We start from the raw sequence: 21,592 nt of genomic DNA, 5'->3' as shown, positions 1-21,592 counted from the left end.
TACTAAATCTCCTCATAAATCCACAAAGGCATCCAAACCCACCAAAACCACAAAGAAGTACTAGTCACTTTCTTCAGGACCTTTCCTTTAGATGGTAAAGCAATGAAAAAAATGACTTTGGATAACATGGTCCCTCAATTCAGAAGACTGAAAGGTGAACACCTTCAGGCCATGGCTCTCAAAAGTGCTACAATCTCTTATAACCATAAGACCATTAGACATAGGAACAGAATTAGGCCATTCAGCCCATCGAGTCTGCTCTGCCATTTCAACATGGCTGATCCCAGATACTCAACCCCATACTCCTGCCTCCTCACCATATCCTTTGATGCCCTGATCAATCAGGAAACTATCAACTTCTGCTTTAAACATACCCCAGACATGGCCTCCACCACAGTCCATGGCAGAGCATTCCACAGATTCACTACTCCAGGATAAAAAATTCTTCCTTACTTCTGTTCTAAAGAGTTGCCCCTCAATTTTGAAGCTGTGCCCTCTAGTTCTGGATACCTCCACTATAGGAAACATCCTTTCCATATCCACCCTATCTAGTCCTTTCAACATTCGGTAGATTTCAATGAGATCCCCCCCCCTCCCCCCACCTTCTTCTGAATTCTAGTGAGTACAGGCTCAAAGCTGTCAAACGCTTCTCATATGCTAACCCCTTCATTGCTGGAGTAATCCTCAGGAACCACACAGACTCTCTGGGACATCTGTCCTCCTTCAACTCTTCATTCTCAAATTTAATCGCTCCACCTCCAAAACCTTTGTCAGTTCTGCCTCCAGCTGCCAAGGCCCTGGAAATCAGACACAAAGGTACACGCATTGGTCTCTCAACAAGTTATCCCCATGGTAAATTTTCCTCCACCACACTAAGCCATTTAGTGGAGATCAGCTTGGCGTAGGATGCAGTGAACAGGACCACTGGAGCAAACCAGAGCAAACAGTGGCAATCGCATCACGTAAACTGCAAATCAATCAACAATATGAAACGGACAATCTTTATCAAAATAAAAGGCTGATATTCATAGGCACTATTAATATTCATCCAGAAATCAAAGAAAGAAAATAATTCAAGCCCAGCCTGCAATATGGTTACATCTTTGCAACATGTGAGTTATGGATTAAGTCATTAATGTTAAGTATTACATGTTTAATAGTGTCTCCAGTGATCTTTCTCCACAAAAATGTGAAATGAGGTGGCTTCACTGCATGTTCAATTACCGCTACCACTACATATCTCACTGCAATCTGTAAAGCCTGCCGGGGATGGAAGGAATAGCTAAAATGACAAGACTGAAGGCAATTACCTCGGTTACTAAAACAACCTGAGCTCAATCCATTCATCTGATAGTCTTTATCTCCTCCATTCCATGCTTCATTCTCAATCAAAGGTGGCCATGCCTTCAGCTATCCAGGACATACCCTAAACACCCCTCCTTAAATCTCCTCCACCTGGGCACATTTCAGTCCAGCTTTCTGATCCTGTCCCTCCCTCACACTTGGTACCTCTCTCTGTGAGAAGAGTTGGGATACTTTTTCCACAGATATTGACAGTGTATCATCATCGTCATCATTATGTGCCGTCTTGTATGACATAGGTGGCCGTGATTGTTCTTGGCAGATTTATCCACAGAAGTGGTTTGCCATTGCCTTCTTCTTTACAAGACAGTGACCTGAGTCATTATCAATACTCTTCAGAGATGGTCTGCCTGGCGCCAGTGGTTGCACGACCAAGACTTGCGATATGTACCAGCTACTCATATGGCCATCCACCACCTGCTCCCACGGCTTCACGTGGCCCTGATTTTTTTTTTTGGGGGGGGGGGGGGCTAAGCAATTGCTACACTTTGCTTAGGAGTGACCTGCAGGCTAGTGGAGGGAAGGAGCATCTTAAACCTCCTTTTATAAAGACGTATTGCTAAACGGCCACCCATTGAAAATACCTGTGAGATATTATCCTTGCACCAGGCCAAATGGGCTTAAATGAATGAAGTGTGTGTGTGTGTGTGTGTGTGTGTGTGTGTGTGTGTGTGTGTGTGTGTGTGTGTGTGTGTGTGTGTGTGTGTGTGTGTGTGTGTGTGTGTGTGTGTGTGTGTGTGCGTGCGTGCGTGTGTGTGTCAGTGTGTGTGTGTGTGTGTGTGTGTGTGTGTATAATATAAAATGTATATATATTTTAATGTGCAATCTAATTTAAATCACTGGATAAATTTGACATCCAGCTATGTGTCTCTAGGAATGGATGGTGACGCTGTTCAAATTGGTACTACACGTTCTGGGTTCTCTACCATCCAAGGAGACTGTGCCTGACCTTGTACCTCCAGGCCACTGTCCTATACTGACCACTAAGTATGCACCATGTCTTTAGAGTCATCATCCACTGGGTGAACAAACTTGTCTTCATCTCTGTCACCATCATTGTCACACTCTGGTTAAAGAAATTCCTCACCTCTAGTTTAAAGAGACGTACATTAATTCTATTCTGAGGTTTCTCCCTGAGCTCCGTAAGTCTCCCACTATTGGAAACAGCCTCTCCATGTCTTCTCCCTCCAGCCTTTCAACCCAAAGGCCTGCCCAACTTTGAACTGCTGTATCCTGCACATTTCTGCACAGATCACAACTGATAAGAGAGATTGTCTGAAACACGAGTGCCAGTTTTTATCTAAAAGATACAGAAGTACTGGTCACAGTCAGTGAGGGAACACAAAGTGTTCTTTTTGTTTATACGGCGCTGTTCCTTTGAGAGCTCTGGGGGTTAACCTTGCCAGTCTGGTTGAGAAAACACACTTTATTCCTAAACCGCTTTCGTAATTGGAGAGCTAAGAGCTGAAATGGGGTGGAAAAGTTCCACACCCAAGTGGTAACATGCCTCATTCCAGCAGGCACTAAATCCCCATCTAAAAATCATCTTCCAATTTCAATGAAACCCATATCAGAGGCTTGAGATTGATCTTTTCTCATCTGTGTTCAGGCTGCTAATTATCTGAGCTACACCATTGAGCCAATTATTCTAATCCTTAAGCAGTTGGAACTTGCACTGAACGAAAATCTTCTTATGTTTTTGACCTCTACGTATGCTACCCTTCGTCGCTGTGTATTGCTCATGGCCATATTACATCCCAGGAGTAGGTCCAGCTATAGTACTGAATATGTGACATCTTTCCTGGATTGAGTTAATGCCCCTAAGAGGCAACTTGTTAGAAATATCAACAAAAAATCCCCCTCTTACAGATGCCTAGTTCTTCCAGTATTGTTTTTTTTGTTCCCAATACCAGCATCTGTAGTCTCTTTTATCTTCACTAACAGAGGCCATTTAGACGGAATAACCAGCTTTGGGAATACAGTCCCTGTGTAATTCTATGTAAGATGTTCATTGCAAATAACAGTGCAGAGACATTAGACTGTAAGACCATAAGACATAGGAGCAGAATTAGGCCATTTGGCCCACTGAATCTGCTCTGCTATTCCATGGCTGATTTATTATCCCTCTCAACCCCATTCTCTTGGCCTTCACCCTGTAATCTCTGACACCCTTACTAATGAAGAACTTATCACCCTCCACTTTAAATACATCCAATAACTTGGCTTTCATAGCCATCTGCGGCAATGAATTTCACAGTTTCAGCACCCCCTTGCTTAAGAAATCCCTCCTCATCTCCGTTCGGAAGGGACATCTTTGTATTCTGAGGCTGTGCTCTGTAGTCCTAGACTATTGGAAACATTCTCTGCATGTCTGCTTTAACATGGCAGAAGCCTGAAATCTGATCCAGAGACAGAAGATGTTGGAACCCCTTGGCTGGTCAGGCAGAGGCTGTGTAGACTGAATAAGCATTAACAGTTGAAAGCTCAGTCTTGTTCCCAGGGAGGAGGTGCTAAAACAAGAGGACATAGGTTTAAGATCAAAGGTGAAAGGGACATCGGGGGTAGCCTCTTCTCACATATGCCCATTAGCCTGTCTTGGTCCAACCACACTGGTGTCACCGTCATGACAGTTCAGCAACATCTTTACTTCCTCAGGAGACTAAATAAATCTGCATGTCCCGGTCAACCCTTACCTACAGATTTCTATTGATGCACCATAGAAAGCATTCTGTCTGGTATAGGCAACTGCTCTCCATGCACAGCTCAGCACATCACTGGAACCAGACTCCCTGCCTCAGTAATGCAACCAGCGTAGTCAAAGACACCCCTCCCCCCCAGACATTCTCTCTTTTCCCCTCTCCCATCGGGCAGAAGATTTAAAAGTCTGACAGCACGCATCGGCAATTTCAGGGGCAGCTTCTATCCCGCTATTATCAGGCTCCTGAATGGACCTCTTTTACACCAAGATGGACTCTTAACCTCACATCTACCTTGTTATGATCTAGCACTTTATTGTTCAATGGACTTTCTCTGTAGCTTTTATACTTCTTACTGTATTGTTATTGGTCTGTACTGTTACTGTCTGCCTTATTGCACCGAGTCAAGAGTTGATCTGTATGAACAGTATACATTACAAGCTGTTCACTGTATCTTGCTACAGATGATAATAATAACAAACGCCAGTTCCAAAGGGTGGTGCACATTTGAAATGAGTGGAATATCCTGACCCGGATCTCGGCCGTACCTTCCAAATATCCGGACCTGACTTGCACTACCGTACTTTCCCTTTTCTATTTTCTAATTATGATTTACAATTTAAATTTTTATTATATTTACTTCAATTTGTACTTCAGGGAGCGCGAAGCGCAGAATCAAATATCACCGTGATGATTGTACGCTCTAGTATCAATTGTTTGGTGACAATAAAGCATTTGTATTTGTATTTGAAATCATGGTTGAGGCACACACTAACATATTGAAATGAATGTTGGAGAATATCAAAGACCTGAAACTGCAGAAATGTGTTTTTTGAGAAGAAAAATGAAAATATCATGCAAGGACAGAGTAACAGATGAGGAAGTGTTGCAAAAAGCCAGAATAAAAAGAGACCTGATACCATCAATCACGAAATATCTGGGAGATGTACTGAGGAAAGAGAAGCTCAAACATCTTGCTGATTGATGAAAGAAAAAGTCCTGGTCAACATTTCATGACATTCAAGAGTAATATCAAGGGGATGGACAGGCAAACGTTTTGAAGAACTTATTAGAAGTTCTCAGATGGAAGACCATGATTGCCCAAGTCACAGGACATGGCACATAATGATGATGATGGCAGGCACGTTAGCAATATTTGACTTTAATAAGTAGATGGATAGAAAAGGTTCTTAAATTTATAAGTGCATAGATAGGACAGGTTTCAAGGGCTATGGGCCAAACACAGGCAGTAGAGTGCAATACTTTAAAAAATTACTATCTATAATGGAATAAATAAAATAATGCATCGATCTGGGAAGACAGGGTGATGGTGAAGAAAAGCAAGGCAAACATAATGCTGGGACAGTAATATCGACCGTTAACTTTTTCACAAGAAATTAATGAACTCCTTGGCTTTTTTGATTGTGGCTACAGAAAATGACGAGATTCTGAGGCTGGAGAAAATGGGTTGTGTTACTATTGAGGATGATCCTAAAGCTGTTCTGAAAATTGATAGAGGAGAAGGAAATAAGAATCAGAATCAGGTTTATTATCACTGACGTGTGTCATGAAATTTGTTGTTTTGTGGGAGCAAAAAGAGAACAAGAATAAGTAGTGTTTATGGGTTCAAATGTGGATGGTTTTCCCTTTCATTAGCAACCAGTAAAAATGCCAGATAGACCATAAGACATAGGAGCAGAATTAGGCCATTCAGCCCATCAAATCTCCTCTGCCATTCCATCACGGCTGATTTATTATCCCTCTCAACTCCATTCTCCTGCCTTCTCCCCGAAACCTTTGATACCCCTACTAATCAAGAGCTTATCAACCTCTGCTTTAAATATACCCAATGATTTGGCCTCCACAGCTGTCTGTTGCATGAATTCCACAGATTCACCACCCTCTGGCTAAAGAAATTCCTCTTCGTTACTTGGAGTCTTCCACCAGACTCACGGAAAAGTAAAATGGAAGATACCTGCAGTTTGCAACCTAACCTACAGATGTTATTAGATAACTGATATTTAAAAATCAATACCAGAAGCACATTTCGTGCAGTGGTGAGAGGCATAGATAGATAGGCAGCACCTTTTCTGCAGGTGTAGTGGTATCAGCACTGGACTTTCCATGAAAACCCTATGGACAACTACACTATCCATAGGGTCACCGTGAGTCCACAGTGACTCGACGGCACTCAACAACAACAATGACCATTACAAAAGGACATCCATTTAAGGTGGGTGGAGGAAAGTTTAGGACAGATGTTAGAGGTAGGTTTTCTACATAGAAAGTGGTTGGGACTGGAAGCACGTTGCTGGGGGTGGTGGGAGAGGCTGATACAATAGAGACATTTAAAAGACTCTTAAATAACACATGGATATAAGAAAGACGAAGTGTTATGGGCTGTGTAGGAAAGAAGGCTACATTGACTGTGGATCTGGTTGATATGAGTTGGCACAACATTATGGGCCGAAGGGCCTGAACTGTGCTGTACTGTTCTATGTGATATTCTCAAAGTTCAAAGTACATATATTATCAAATTACATATACACTACACCAAGATTCATTTTCTTGTGGGCATTCACAGTAAATACGCAGAAGCACAATATCAGGGTCCCCAACCACCGGTACCGGGCCGCAAAGCATGTGCTATCAGGCCGTGAGGAAACGAATTGATTTGGCGATATGAAACGATATAAGTCAACTGCACCTTTCGTCATTCCCTGCCACGCCCACTGTTGAACTTGAACGCACGCGAGGTCATTACCCACACGAGGTCATCAGTCGGCTAAACACAGTGATATCCTTGTGCCGGGGATCACTGGTTGGTCTCGGATAACCAGCTGCCTCGCACGGCCAGCGAGAAGTGCTGTTGCTACCGGCCTGGAGTGCAGACAGATGGGCGGCACCTCTAAACCTGTTTAGCACACCCAATATTCGTGGGGAACCCAGTGCTAAAATATTCGCAGAAGACCTAATTCGGGCTCAGGGTTTCATAAGTAGCAGAGCAGCTACCTCGCTGCAATCACAGAATCAATAAAACAGGCTCACAATGAATACAGACCAATGTGCAAAAGACAATATACTCTGCAAATACAAAAAATTGTAATAATAATAATAATATAAAATAAATAAGCAATAAATAATAACTTTATTCATATAGCACCTTTCATGCAGGCTCAAAGTGCTTTACATAGAGTGTAAAGATAAATAAATATAGTCGTAAAAATACAAGACAAAATTAAAAATCATAAGTGATGACAAGCATGATATAGAATAAAATGCAACTGAATATAACAAATTATAAAAAATATAATCAACATGAACAATAGGTAGTCCAAACTTAAAAAGTAGGCTTTTAGAATATTGAGAAGAAGTTGTGTTGTCCTTAAAAATAAGTCCATAGATTAGCCGAAGGATGGGGAACAGATAAGTGCTGGGGTCAGTGAAGCTGAGTGAAGTTATCCTTCCTGGTTCAAGAGCTTGATGGTTGAGGGGTAATAACTGAGATTTCTGCTGTTTTTTCATCATCTTTTAAGAAAAAAACTGTTTTCTTCAAAGGGAATAAACTATTTCTCCATGTTCTGTAACTTCTATTTTCAAAACTGCAGTAACTGGATGAATTACTGTTACTCCAACCATTAAAATAGGCAAACCAGTGCCCCGGGAGATTGTCCCCGTGCTGCTCAGTGGTAAGAACATTCTGCTTGAAGAGATGTGTGTTTACTATGTATTGTTTCTTCAGTCCCAAGCAGGGGTGATACTGACACAACGAGAAGCTCCTCACACACTCCGGACACAGACAGACAGACATACTTTATTGATCCCGAGGGAAATTGGGTTTCGTTGCAGTTGCACCAACCAAGAATAAAGTAGACGCACTTCATTTAGCAGGCTGAGATAATCAATGTCATGAAGTTCCAAGTAAATTTATTATCAAAGTACATAAACGTCATCACGTACAATCCTGAGATTAATTTCCTTGCGGGCATACTCAGTAAATCTAAAAGTCGCAATAGAATCAGTGAAGGACTGTGCTCAACAGGATGGACAAACAGCCAATTTGCCAAAGGCAGCAAACTGTGCTGATACAAGAGAGTAAATAAATAAATAAGCAATAAATACCAAAAACATGAGACCAAGAGTCCTTGAAAGTGAGTCCATAGGTTGTGGGGACAGTTCAGTGCTGGGGTGAGTGAAGTTATCCCCTCTGGTTCAAGAGCCAGAGCGGTTGAGGTGGGAAAACCTCCACAGCAGAATGATGGGAGTTATGTAGGATTACAACAAGCACAGAAGTTCTGGTTGCCTCATTATAGGAAAAATGTGGAAGCTTTAGAGAGGGTGCAGGAGAAATTTATCTGTTGGATTAGAGCTCACCTTATGAGGAAAGGTTGAGTGAGTTAGGGCTTTTCTCCTTGGTGAGGAGGAGATGACTTGATAGAGGTGCATAAAATGAAAGGAGGTATGAATAGGGTAGACAGCCAGGTCTCGGCCTGAAACATCAACTGTAATCTTTTCCATAGATGCTGCCTGGCCTGCTGAGTTTCTTGTGCATTTTGCGTGGGTTGGTTAGACAGCCAGCACCTTTCTCCCAAAGGGACAATGGCTAATTTGAGAGGGCATGATTTTAAGATGACTGGAGGAATGTCAGAGGTAAATATTTCATACAGAGAATGTAAGTGCATGGAACATACTGACAGGGATGGCGGTACAGGCTGGTACATTGGGGACTTTTACGAGACTCTCAGATAGGCACGTGGATGAAAGAAAAATGAAGGATTATGTGGGTTGGAAGGGCTAGAATAACCTTGGAGCAGGTTAAAGCCTCGACATATCATCGTGGGCTGAAGGGCCTGTGCTGTACTCTTCTATGTAATATTCTCCGTGGATTGTCACCTTGTCGTGGTGGAGAAGCTTGTGTGGTCCTGAGATCCCAAGAGCGATGCCGTCTGGAGCTATGCTCCTGGTAGGGTCACCCATGGCGGTGAGGTCCCTGACAAAGAACAATCTAACCAAGACCTCAATGGTGGAACAGGCGGACTAAGTTGCTTCAAACTCAATGGCTGTGAAGGTGGATGAAGGCGTCAACAAATCCATCAGCTCCAATCATTGTGGTTTCCATGCCACTGGAATCAGTTGGTTGACTTGTGAAGTATCGTGTGCTTCTTGGAGTGCAACATCAAGCACACGTTAAACAAATACATGCACAGGCGTCTTTGCTCTGTGGAAATGGAATGAAGACCATAATCCTTGACCTTGAGGGATAGCCATGACGATGCACATAAACACAATGAGGGGAGGTAAATTCCTGACTGGATGAAGGGTCTTGACCCAAGTTGTCGACAGACCGTTTTCCTCCATAGATGGTACCTGATCCACTGAATTCCTCCTGCATCTCGTAATCAATTATCTTGTGCTTGAAAGTATATCTTTAATATGAAATGAAAGAGAAGGTTGGTAGCTTGGCGACTTATTGGTTGGGTTGGCTGCCGAGCCTGTTGGTTAGGTTGCAAACGTTTCATCACCAGTCAAGGAGCCATCTTCAGTGTGCAGCTGAGCGTTGTTTCTGCCGAGCACTCACGTTTGAATTGGTCTGACTCGTTGTTCTGATTGGTTAGCTGTCATGCTGGCCGCTGGTCCAGTTCGTCGGGACCCAGCAGAAACATATTCAATATGTTCACAAGACATGAGTGATATTGCCAGAGCTGTCCACCCCTGGATGTATTGAGTATATCTCTGGTAGATTGTCTTCATATCTTGATGGAATGTTTCATAGGGTGGTGAGGTTTAACATGACCACACAGGATAGCTTTTCTGCGATCCTACAGTAAGTGGAATTTTCCTGACAATAAATGTCTTACAAAGGATCAGATTGGTTGAATACAGCTTTGCAACTTCAGGGCTGTCAATGAGCTGAAGTAACTTCTACCCCATTTGGACAAAGCACAGATAATGTGGAGCACCTTTGCTCCGTCTGTAACACACAGGATTTCCTGGTGGCCAACCATTTTAATTCCACTCAGAAACGTCGGCCCATAGCCTTCTCTACAGCCACAATGGGGCCACACTCAAGTTGTAAGAGGCAACAACTCATTTTCTGTCAGGGCAGACTCCGACTTGATGGCAGGAACATCAATTTCTCTAATTTCTGGTAAATTCTCCCCCATCCCCTTCTCTCTTTTTCTATCCCCCATTCTGGATCCCCTCTTTTCTCTTCTCCTCTCATCACTTACCTGCACCTCCCTTTGGTGCCTATCCTCCATCCCTTTCTCCCATGGTCCACTGTCCTCTCCTATCAGATTTCTTCTTCTTCAGCCCTTTACCTCTTCTGCCTATCAGCTCCCAGCTTCTCACATTACACCCCCCTCCCTTACCCACCTACATCCCCCCTAACCTGGTCTCACCAATCACTTTCCAGTTTGTATTCTTCCTCTCCCCCCATCTTTTTATTTGGGCTTCTTCCCCCTTCCTTTCCAGTCCTGATGAAAGGTCACGGCCCGAAACATAGACTGCTTATTTCCTTCCAGTGATACTACCTGACTTGCTGAGTTCCTCCAGCATTTTGTGTATAATAATGTGGAACATTCTCTTCAATTTTAGCCATAAGAAAAAAACATCCTTTAACTTTGATTAATAGCCTGCAGATTTCTTTAAACAATGATTTTTATCAAGTAGAATTGCAAAATTGTATAACTAGCGTTAGCAGAAACTTGTCATGTGACGTTGCACAGTAATATTCTAAAATGGAAACAGTGTGTGTTAGCTGCAGTCTTGATACTACTGATCAAGAATGTATCCCGCGGGTGTAAATTTCAGCTTTAAACAGACGTCTCTTCAGAGGAATCCCTAGACTCAGTTCTTAATCAGTTGCAAATAAGACGAAAGTCTGTCCAAATAGGACTGATTTCCCCCATTAACACAAATCTCAGCGTGGAAACGCACAAGAATTGACATTGTGCGGATAGCTCAGGAGAAATTGCTTCATTTAATGAGCAAGATTCTGAATAAAGTACCCAGGCAGTTTGATTTCTGACATTTTTTTTGTAAAGTTAAAGGCTGCTTCTCCTTGTAGTTAGGACTGAACAGAATAGTCCACACTCTGAGCTGTAGGCTCAGTGGGGTTGAGTTGACCAGTATGAAGATCACAAGTTTGTCTTACACTATGACAGGTTGGTAATTTGGATTTAAATAACCTGATCAGTTGAACATAAGAATTAGGAGCAGGAGTCAACTACCTGGCTGACATTAAATACCTGACATCTCTAAAACAAGAGATGTTGTAAATCTCGAGAAACACATGCACAAAAAAATGCTGGAGGAACTCAGGTTGAAAGGCATCATCTATAGAGAGGAATAATGTTTCAGGCCAAGATCCTTCATCAGGACTGGAAAGGAAGGGGGGGTGGAGGCCATTCCCATTCTGACATGTCTATCCATGCCCCCACTGCTGCCATGATGAGGCCAAAATCGATTGGAGGACCGACACATCATATTCTGTCTGGGTAGCCTCCAACCTGATGGATTAAACATCAATTTTTCTATTAAGTTCTCACCCCTGTCCTCTGCTCTCTTCTTCCATTCCCCATTCTGGTTACCATCTCGCCCCTTCTCTGCAGCTCACCTGCCCATCACCTCCTTCTGGCTCCCCGTTTCCTTCCCTTTTTCCCCTCTCCTCTCCTATCAGATTCCATCTTCTTCAGCACTTTACCTCTTCCACCCATCAGCTCCCAGCTTCCCGCTTCATCCCCCACCCCCACCTTCACCCTCATTCACTCACACATATCACCTGTCAGCTTGAACTCCTTCCCTTCTCCCTACCTCCTTATTGTAGGGGCTGGCTTCGGTCCCCTTCCCTTCCAATCCTAATGAAGGGTCTCAGACTAAAATTTCGACTGTTTATTCCGCACCATAGATACTGCCTGACTTGCTGAGTCAGAAGGTACAGGAGCCTCAGACTCACACTACCAGGTTCAAGAACAGTAATTACCCCTCAAACATCACACCTTTGAACCAGTGGGGGTAATTTCACTCTATTTCACTTGCTCCATCATTGAACTGTTCCCAGAACCTACATACTCACTATCAAGGAGCCTTCATCTCATGTTCTCGATATTTATTGCTTATTTGTTTATTTATTAGTATTATTTCTTTCTTTTTGTATTTGCTCAGTTTGTTGTCTTTAGCACCCAGTTGATGTAGTCTTTCACTGATCTAGCATGGTTATTATTCTATTATGGATTTACTGAGTATGCCCACAAGAAGATGCATCTCAGGGTGGCATATATGTACTTTGATTTTTTAAATTAATTGTTTATGAGTTTCTACAATGTGACAAAACAAAAAAAAAACAGTAAAAAAGTTTATACAGTGCAAAACAAACATATGAAAAGTACAGTCCATAACAATTAAGAAAAGCACCCATAGTAGAATCGTATAAAGTTAGTTACCACCCCACCCTCCCACTACCCAACTCCAAGTCAACCTTACAATATATAAAAAAGTTAAACAGAACTCTATCACCACAGAGCTGTATTTATAAAAAGGTATATTGCCTACTACCTGAACTATATTACGTTTACACATTAAAATAAAAAACGTAAATCTTAACCGTAAGAAGCTGGAAGTAAGGGATTTAAATGCAAAAGAAAAAAAGGGAGGGAGGCACCCTTAATCTAAACGGGAATTATGAAAATATTCAAGAAAAGGTCCCCACACCTTTTGGAACTTTATGTCCAAATTAAGAAGTTAATAATGAGTATGTACTTTGATAATAAATTTATTTTGAATTGTCGAACTTTTGAGCTCCCCAAGCATTTTGTGTTACCCAGCCCCTACAGCTCATTTCACCAATCATCAAAACATAAACTGATCTTCTCTCTTAGTAACGTTCTGCACCACATATCCCCCGATTCCCTTCATATCCAGAAATCGATTTATCTTTGTTTCGAACCTTGGGCATTTGTAGGAGAGAATTCCATCCACCTTTCAAGTGAAGAAATGTATCCTTTTCTCAAACCTATGCATCTAATCCACCCTCTTCTGAGGCTCCTCAGTCAGAGGAAAAGTCTTCTCTGCAGTTGGCTTGTTGAGCTCTTTAAAAGTTTTATATGCTTTCATGAGATCTCCTCCCATTCTTCTAAGGTCTAAAGAATGACACTAATTTTCAGAACGGCACAAGTATGATCTTTAAGGAAGCTAATCGATATCTGATTGATGATTGAATCTTGCTGCCTTCCGAAAGGCATTTGCACAAAAACTAGTATCACTACTGATTCAGCAGATTGGCCCATGACTTACTGATGGCAGCACCTGGCACCTCACATGACTCTCACCTTTCTTTACAACTTCCCAGTTCAGAATTAAAACTTGTAAAAATCAAATGTTTTGCGGCTAAAGGGTTTAAAGCAGCTTCATCTTATATCTTAGCAGGTCAGTCAACATCCATGGAAATGAATAAACGCTGACATGTCAGGCTGAGTCCCTTCTTCAGGACTGGAACGGAAGGGGGAAGATGCCAAAATAAAAAGGTGGGGGGAAGGGAAGGAGACTAGCCAGAAGATGATAGGTGGAGTCCCAGGTGGGTAGGAAGGGTAAAGGGCTGGAGGGGAAGGAATCTGAAAGGAGAGGAGAGTGGACCATAGGAGAAAGGAAAGTCGGAGGAGACCCAGAGGGAAGAGATAGCAGGGTGGGAAGGGTTAAAAGGCCAGAGAGGGGGATAGAATCTATATTCATGCCATCAGGTTGGAGGCTACCCAGATGGAATATGTAAGAGGCTAAGAAATAGGAGCAGGAATCGGCCATCTGGCCTGTCGAGCCTGCTCTGCCATTCAATAAGATCATGCCTGATCTAGCCATGGACTCGTCTCCACCTACCTGCCTTTCCCCCATAACCCTTCATTCCCTACTAAGCAAGAATCTATCCAAGCTCGTCTTAAATGTATTTACTGAGGTAGCCTCCATTGCTTCATTGGGCAGAGAATTCCACAGATTCACCACTCTCTGGGAAAAGCACTTCCTCCTCATCTCCGTCCTAAATCTACTCCCCTGAATCTTGAGGCTACGTCCCCTAGTTCTTCTCTCACCTACCAGTGGAAACAACTTTCCTGCCTCTATCTTATCTATCCCTTTCATAATTTTAGATGCTTCTATAAAATCTCCTCTTATTCTTCTGAATTCCAGTGAGTACACTCCCAGGCGACTCAATCTCTCCTCACAGTCTAATCCCCTCATCTCTGGAATCCCCTCGCCTCTGCACAGCCTCCGAAGCCAGTATATTCTTCCTCAAGTATGGAGGCTAGAACTGTATGCAGTACTCCAGGTGCAGCCTCCCAAGTACCCTGTACAGTTGTGGCAAAACCTCCCTGCTCTTAAATTCAATCCCTCTAGCAATAAAGGCCAACATTGCATTTGCCATCTCAATACCCTGCTGCACCTGCAAACCAGCCTCTTGTGATTCATGCACAAGCACTCCCAAGTCCCTCTGCAGCATGCTGAAATTTTTTTTTTTTTAACCAGTTAAATAATAATCTGCCCTTTCATTTTTCCTTCCAAAGTCTATGACCTCAGGACTGATGAAGGGTCTCGGCCGGAAACATCGACTGTTTACTCTTTTCCATAGATGCTGCCTGGCCTCCAGCATTTGGTGAGGGTTGCTTGGATTTCCGGCATCAGCAGATTTCCTCTTGGAAGATAACTATAAGTTTGGTGGCAGTGGATGGGAGTACTCCGGAGCTGATGAGGACAGTTATCGAGTTGGATACAGTTTTCTGACGATCCGGAGTGTGGCCCTTTTCCAGGGGCAGATATAAGGATGTGTCTGAGAGTTGCCTTCTGCAGTCAGCAAGGCAAAAGTCAGTGCACTCTACGACAACAGCACCTCCTGCCGAGTTCCTCCACCATTTTGTATGTGTTGCTTTGGATTTCCAGTATCTGCACAATTTCTCGCCTTCATCTTATATCAGTTATATTAGGGTTTAAATCACTATTTTACTTGTAGTTTGACTTTCTTTATGCTTGCTAGTGTGTTTGCATAATCACTGGTTTGTGAGTAAATGCTCAGTGGATTCTCAGTAATGTGAGGTACAGTTGGTCCTGTATTCTTGTACTTTCTTTGTCTGTAAGCTTGGGACGTCATGGCAACACAAGTAAATCAAAGATGTCTTTATTGTCTCAAAGGCTGTCCTCAACAAAAGAATTTCCTCAGCTATCCAGTTGAACTCATCTTCAATATCAAGATTCAGATGCAGATTTATTTATCGCACACTCCCCGATTCCTACGTCTTAGGTACACAAAGACAAACAGTAAAATACGCCATTTGCGTCAACAACCAACACACCTAGGGAAGTGCTGGGGGCAGCCCGCGAGTGCCGCCACCCATTCTGGTGCCAACATAACATGCCCATAGTGCCGGGCAAAGTAACACAGACACAGCTAGCAACGAACCACCTACAGCAAAACAAGCCCCATTCCTCCCTCTCCCCCCACCCACCAACACACCGGTACAGCCCTCTAATCCTGTACTCAGCCTTGGCCAACGGGATCCGACTTCTGGTCCTGTGATTGAAGTACGAGGCGAGGCTCTTTGTCCAGTTCTTCGTTCATTCTTTCCTCCTTACTTACAGTAGAGTGAGAGTTAGCTACCTGCTGTGGTTTACTATTATTGGTTTGTTGTGAGCATTTAATAAAAGGACTGTAACCACTGTAAGGAAGTAGTAACCTGCATACGAGATAGCACCTGCATTGTGAAAGCAGAAAGGGCTGGGCGCAGTGTTATTCGCCAAGGAAGGTCAGTTCCTTTAAGCCATTTTTATTTCCTTTGTCGTAATTCCTTCGGGCAAGGCATATTTCAGCTGTGATCAGCAGTAACATCACGTCGTCGAGGAATTCGTTACTTCAGGAAAGTCTCTCCTAATTGACTGTGTAAATCATTTGGACTTGTGCATTTATCGCTTCAAGAACTGTGTTCGCATTTATCGTTTTAAGAACTATTCGAGTTGCCATACAGCAGTTAACTTCTGGTTAAGTTAGTCATTTGTTTACTTTTCATTTTTATTGAGCAGTGTTTAATAAATGTTTTGTTTATAAAATACCTGTCTCAATTCTATATTCATTGTTGCCACATCATAACAGATATAAGATGGTGGATGATAGGTTTTTGATTAGCAAGGGTGTCAAATATTATCAGGAATGCGGGTGTGAGGGATAATAAATCAGCCATCATGGAATGGTGAAGCAGGCTTGATGGACCATATGGTTTAATTATGCTCCTCTATCTTATGGTCTAAGGCAAGGATTCCCAGCCTGGAGTCCGCAGACCCCTTGGTTAATGGTAGGGGTCCATGGCATATAAAAAGTTTGGGAACCCCTGGTCTAAGGCAACATCCATCAAAGAATCCTTCCATTCATGCCATCTTTTTGTAGCTACCATCGCAAAGGAGGACCAGAAGCCTGAATCCCACACCACCAGGTCCAAGAACTTCCCTTCAATCATTTGGTTCTTGAACCAACGGGGCACAACCTTAATCATTCCCTCTGTACAGCAAAACTATGGCCACTTTTTGCCGCAATGGGCTTTGTTTCTTTGTTCTAATTGTATCCCTTCTGGTATAATGTTATTTAAATTTATATTTTTCTCGTGTCTCTAATGTTATGTGCCTGTAACGCTGCAGTGAGCAAGTTTTTCATTGCACCCCGGTGCTTACATGCATTTGAACATATGAATATAATTTCAATTTTATGACTTTTTCACTTCCTTAGGTATTAAAATATGTATTACGGGTGAAGTACTTACCAGTGCCTGCTCCACCTGAAGGGTTGCGAGGTTTCGCAGGAGCTGTTGAGAAAATAAACTGTGTTAGTTTTGTGGAAAGCATTGCATCATAACAAGATGAACATGACTGTTATCATCCATTAGCAGTGACATTCACCTGCAGCACAGAATGGTTCATGGGTTGTGCTAGAGTTACATTCATTTCCCACCTGAACAACTTCCAGCCAAAGCTACATGTCCTTCAGAGAAGTCACTGTTCAGATACCAGTTTTTAAAAGAGAAATGCTGAGTGCAAGATGCTAAGAGGCACACACTGAGTGGACAGCTAGAGACTTTTTCCCAAGGTGGAAATGGCTAAGCCAGGAGGCATAATTTTGGGGTGACTGGATGGAAGTATAGAGCAGTACTTCCCAGAATTTTTTTATGCCATGGACCCCTACCATTAACTGAGGGGTTTGTGGACACCAGGTTGGGCACCCCTATTATACAGGGAATGTCAAAGGTAAGTTCTATACACAGAGAATCATACAGGTGTGGAATGGATGGTGGTGGAGGCAGATACATTAGGACCTTTTGAGAAACTCTTAGGTAGGCACATGAATGATAGAAAAATGGAGGCCTATATGGGAGAGAAGGGTTAGATTGATCCTTCCTCCAAACACATTGCAATTATGCCATCTTGTATTAGCCATTTCCGCCCTGGGAACATGTCTCTGGCTGTCAATTTGATGTTTTATACTTGTGAGAACTGATAATAGGAAGTTCATTTAACATATCAAGCAAAAGACAGTGCTGCTGATTCCCAATGTACCATGGATATTTAAGAAACTCTTAAATAGGCACAGGGATGATAGGCAAATGAAGGGTTATGTAGGAGGGAAGGGTTAGATTGATTTGGAGTAGGTTAAAAGGTCGGCACAACGCCATGAACCAAGGGGCCTGTACTGTGATGTCATGTTCTAGATTCCACCCTTTCTTGTCTCAGGATAACACAAGTTCACGATCACTGCTTTGGTGAGCTCCTCCCTCACTATCCAGTCACACAGCACTCAAATTCCACCCGTCTGCCAACCCCACCTACCACCTCACCCTCACAAGGCGCTTCTGTTTTTTCCAGTTCCATAAACTGACATTACTCTGGTTTGCCCACCACACACACACACACACACACACGCACAAACATTACACTCCCCTCCCTCCTCAGCTGCCCAATCTCAAACACCTCAACTGACAGACCCTCAAAGATGACCAGCAATAAAGCAGCCCCGTCTCCCACTATCACTAATCCTCGGCTGCTGATCCTCAGGCCAACCCCAGCTCCCAATCCATGGCATTCCGCCCCACACCTCTGGTACCTTCTCCCCAGCATCCCAGCTGTGAGCTCTGGGACTAGAGTGTGGAATTGTTATTTTCATTGTATTTTTATTGTAATTGAAGTATCCTGTGTTTGACTTTTTATATAATCACCTGTGTGTAATTTTTCAGTGAATTTTCAGTGAGTGCAGTAAAGCTGACTCTGTATTTTTCGAGAAGTTTCTTCGTAGCCTGTGTCACGCCACTGAATCTGGCTATTTCATAGGCCACCTCTTATCACGGGAATGTGTTTTATTTCTCTAGTGAGCTACTTTTTTTCAGCATAAGATGACCAAAACTTTTTTTTTTGTGTTCTTTTCTTTGTTCTCCTTACAATAGTGTGTGTTGGTTGCCTTTTTAAAAATTGTTTTGAACATCTAATGCATGGCAGGGTAGCGTAGCAGTTAGCACATCGCTTTACAGCACCAATGACCGGGGTTCAACTCCGGCTGCTGTCTGTAAGGAGTTTGCACGTTCTTCCCGTGACCGTGTTGGTTTCCTCTGGGTGCTCCGGTTCCCTCCCACATTACAAAGACGTGGTGGGTTATTTGGTCACATGGGTGTAATTGGGTGGTGCGGACTCCTTGGGATGGTGGGTCCTGTTATCATGCTGTATCTTGGAATTAAAAATTTTTTAAAAATTAAAAGGGCTATCATTACAAGATCTACGCCTCCTACGTGACTTCCGAGGAACCTCCTTCATGCAATCTGCTGCAATGTGTGTTCCAAGAGAGCCAACCCAGGTAGTGACATTATTAAAGAGCAATTTTGTGCCCACTGTAGGGTGATTTGGAATTAAAAACAGATGTTGGCACAGCAATCAGTAACCACTTAATACACCTCTGTTGGCACCAAGGTAAATTCTGGCCAAGATACCTTACAATGGTGGTCCTGTGGAGATTGATTTCATACAAATTAAAAGCGTGGTCATTTTAGATATACTGAGCAACAATATCAAAGTATTTATCGGCGCGTATTGAGGACTTGAGTGATCTTATTTAAAATTAAAGCATTCCTCAATTCCGCCTATATATACACACATATAATCCAAGGTTGCCTGTGAAAGCTAGTTCAGCAGGTTTTGGAGTTACTGCCACAAGGTGGAGACTGGTAACTAACAATAAAACCAATAGAGGTACAAGAGATGGCAGATGCTGGATTCTGTAGTGAAAAACAAACTGCCAGAGGTACTCAGGGGGTCGGGCAGCAACTGTGGAGGGAGGGGAATGGTCGACATTTCATTAGGAGACCTGCATCTGGAGGGAGTGGAAAATCCCCAAAGCAGAGAAATCGCTTCATGTTTTTGGAGCTTAACTATGCACGTAGCTCTCTGGCACCTTGAACAGGGTTTTTGATTCTGTAGTTAGGGGAAAGAATTCTGTAGCATTTCAACGATCAGACCCAGGAAGCTAGTGAAAAGACCATAAGGCAAAAGTACAGGATTAAGCCCATCGAGCCTGCTTCGCCACTCAATTATGGCTGATTTACATTCCATCTCAACCTCATTCTCCTGCCTTCTGCCTATAACCTTTGACACCCTTACTAATCAAAACCTATCAACCTCCAATTTCAATATACTCAACGTCTTGGCCTCCACAGCCATCTGTGACAATGACTTCCACATATTTATTATTCACTGGCTAAAGAAAGAAAGTCTATGTGGGAGGGAAGGTTATATCGTTCTTAAGAGTAGATTAAAAGGTCAGCAGAGCATTGCGGGCCAAAGGGTCGGTACTATGCTGTAATGTTTCTATGTTCTAAAAGTTAAGAATGGGCACAAGCATCGTTCGAGTGCTCTCTCTTTCCTCTTTGTTCACTTGTCTGTTCTTTCGTTGTATAGTTTGATGGCATTTGTTGCCCTTTATGATATCGGCTCTTATTCTGGTTGAGGCAGTAAGATCGAAAAAATTATCTAGAATAAAGGGTAATGGAATCAGTGAAATGAAGGCACATGTCAGGCATACCACAGTTCCTTCCCGTTTCATCTGCCTCATCCCTGCTTTCCATCATTTCTATCCCCTTTTTCTCTCTTCTAATTTACTTTTGAAGACACCTATTTTCCTTAACTGCCTCACCATCTGTGTCGTAGTTGATAGCCTACCCTAGCAGCCTCTAAGGTGGAAGGTCGAAAGTGCAAGTCACTGGGAGGCAACAGCACCACCTTCCAGTCGATATGTTAAATCAACAACCTGTCTGTTCCTACAAGTACAAAAGATGGTACAGCATAAGAGGCCTGGATCGAGTGGACAGCCAGAGACCTTTCCCCGCAGGGTGGAAATGGATAATAGAAAGGAACATCATTTTATGGTGATTGGGGAAAGTATAGGGCCATGTCCGAGGTAGTTTTTGACACAGAGCAGTACATCCATGAAATGCACTCCCAGTGGTAGTAGAAACTGATACAAAGATTCAAAGAACATTTATTATCAAGGTATGTATGCAGTATTCGCCTTCTTGCAGACAGCCATACTACAAAGAACCCGTTCAAACAAAACATCAGACTCCCGACACGCAAAAAAAAAGAAAAAGTTGCGCAAACGGCCAAAAACCAGCGAATAACACACAGGATATTAAACATCAAACCGCAGAGAGCCTGAAACAGTCTAGGAATGTTCAGTTCAGTTCAATTTGGTGCTGTGTCACTTGTTGACTGCAGGCTGCAGAACCAGTCCTCCCTCATCAAAGTCACACAAAATTGCAACGAGAAAAGGAATAACCAGAAACCGAGTCCTCTAAAAGTGAGTCCAATATACAAACTGCACCAATTAAACCTCGCCCCAGACTCCCTTAGATAAGCATATCAATGATAGAAAAATGGAGGGCTGTGTGGGAGGGAAGGGTTAGATTGACCTTAAAAGCATAACATTCTGGGCAGAAGGGCCTGTACCGTGTTGTACTGTTCTATCCTTCAAAGAAAACTAGTGGAGTCATCTTCAGCCTAATACTTCATTCTCACTCAGCTTCTGCACGTTATTACACCCATCTGTGTTAGCTTTACAGAAAATGGCTGCTGTGAGCTTGAGAATCTTTCAGCTTCAAAGTACATGGTGGTCTGCAGGTCACAGAAAAGGCAAATAATTATTTTAACCAGTTCTTGTGGTAGCAAGTTCAGCACTTGTCCTCTGTTCCAAGTAAAGGAATTTCCCTTTGCTTCCTTGTTGGATTGCTTAGAAGCTCTTCAGATTCCAATTCATTAATCACACGTACATCATGCTTGTGTTTACAACCCAGGGAAGTACTGGGAGAAGCCTGCATGTGTCACAGCACACTCCAGTGCCTTGTATTCATCAGAATTTCTGAAAGGTAGAAACGTTCTTCACACTTCCACTCTGTTGAACCCTTGTATAATCTTTAAGGAGCTCCAGCTCAAAGTCCTTGTTTCACTAAATGAAAAATTTCCAATCTGTTTACTTT

General features: G+C 42.8%; 1 protein-coding gene across 4 annotated transcripts in view; it reads right to left on the bottom strand.

Moving 5' to 3' along the window:
* Positions 1-21,592, bottom strand: part of cd99l2 (CD99 molecule-like 2) — a 227,591-nt gene that overhangs the window by 64,884 nt on the left and 141,115 nt on the right. For all 4 annotated transcript variants that reach the window (XM_073057826.1, XM_073057825.1, XM_073057823.1 and 1 more), the window contains exon 3: positions 16,847-16,888. In XM_073057826.1, coding sequence (XP_072913927.1) covers positions 16,847-16,888 — 42 coding nt within the window. The remainder of the gene's footprint in view (positions 1-16,846; positions 16,889-21,592) is intronic.

This window comes from Hemitrygon akajei, chromosome 10, assembly GCF_048418815.1.
Source record: "Hemitrygon akajei chromosome 10, sHemAka1.3, whole genome shotgun sequence".
Lineage (NCBI taxonomy): Eukaryota > Metazoa > Chordata > Chondrichthyes > Myliobatiformes > Dasyatidae > Hemitrygon > Hemitrygon akajei.
The sequence above is the reverse complement of the archived record's forward strand: the minus strand, read 5'-3'. Positions and strand labels throughout refer to the sequence as shown.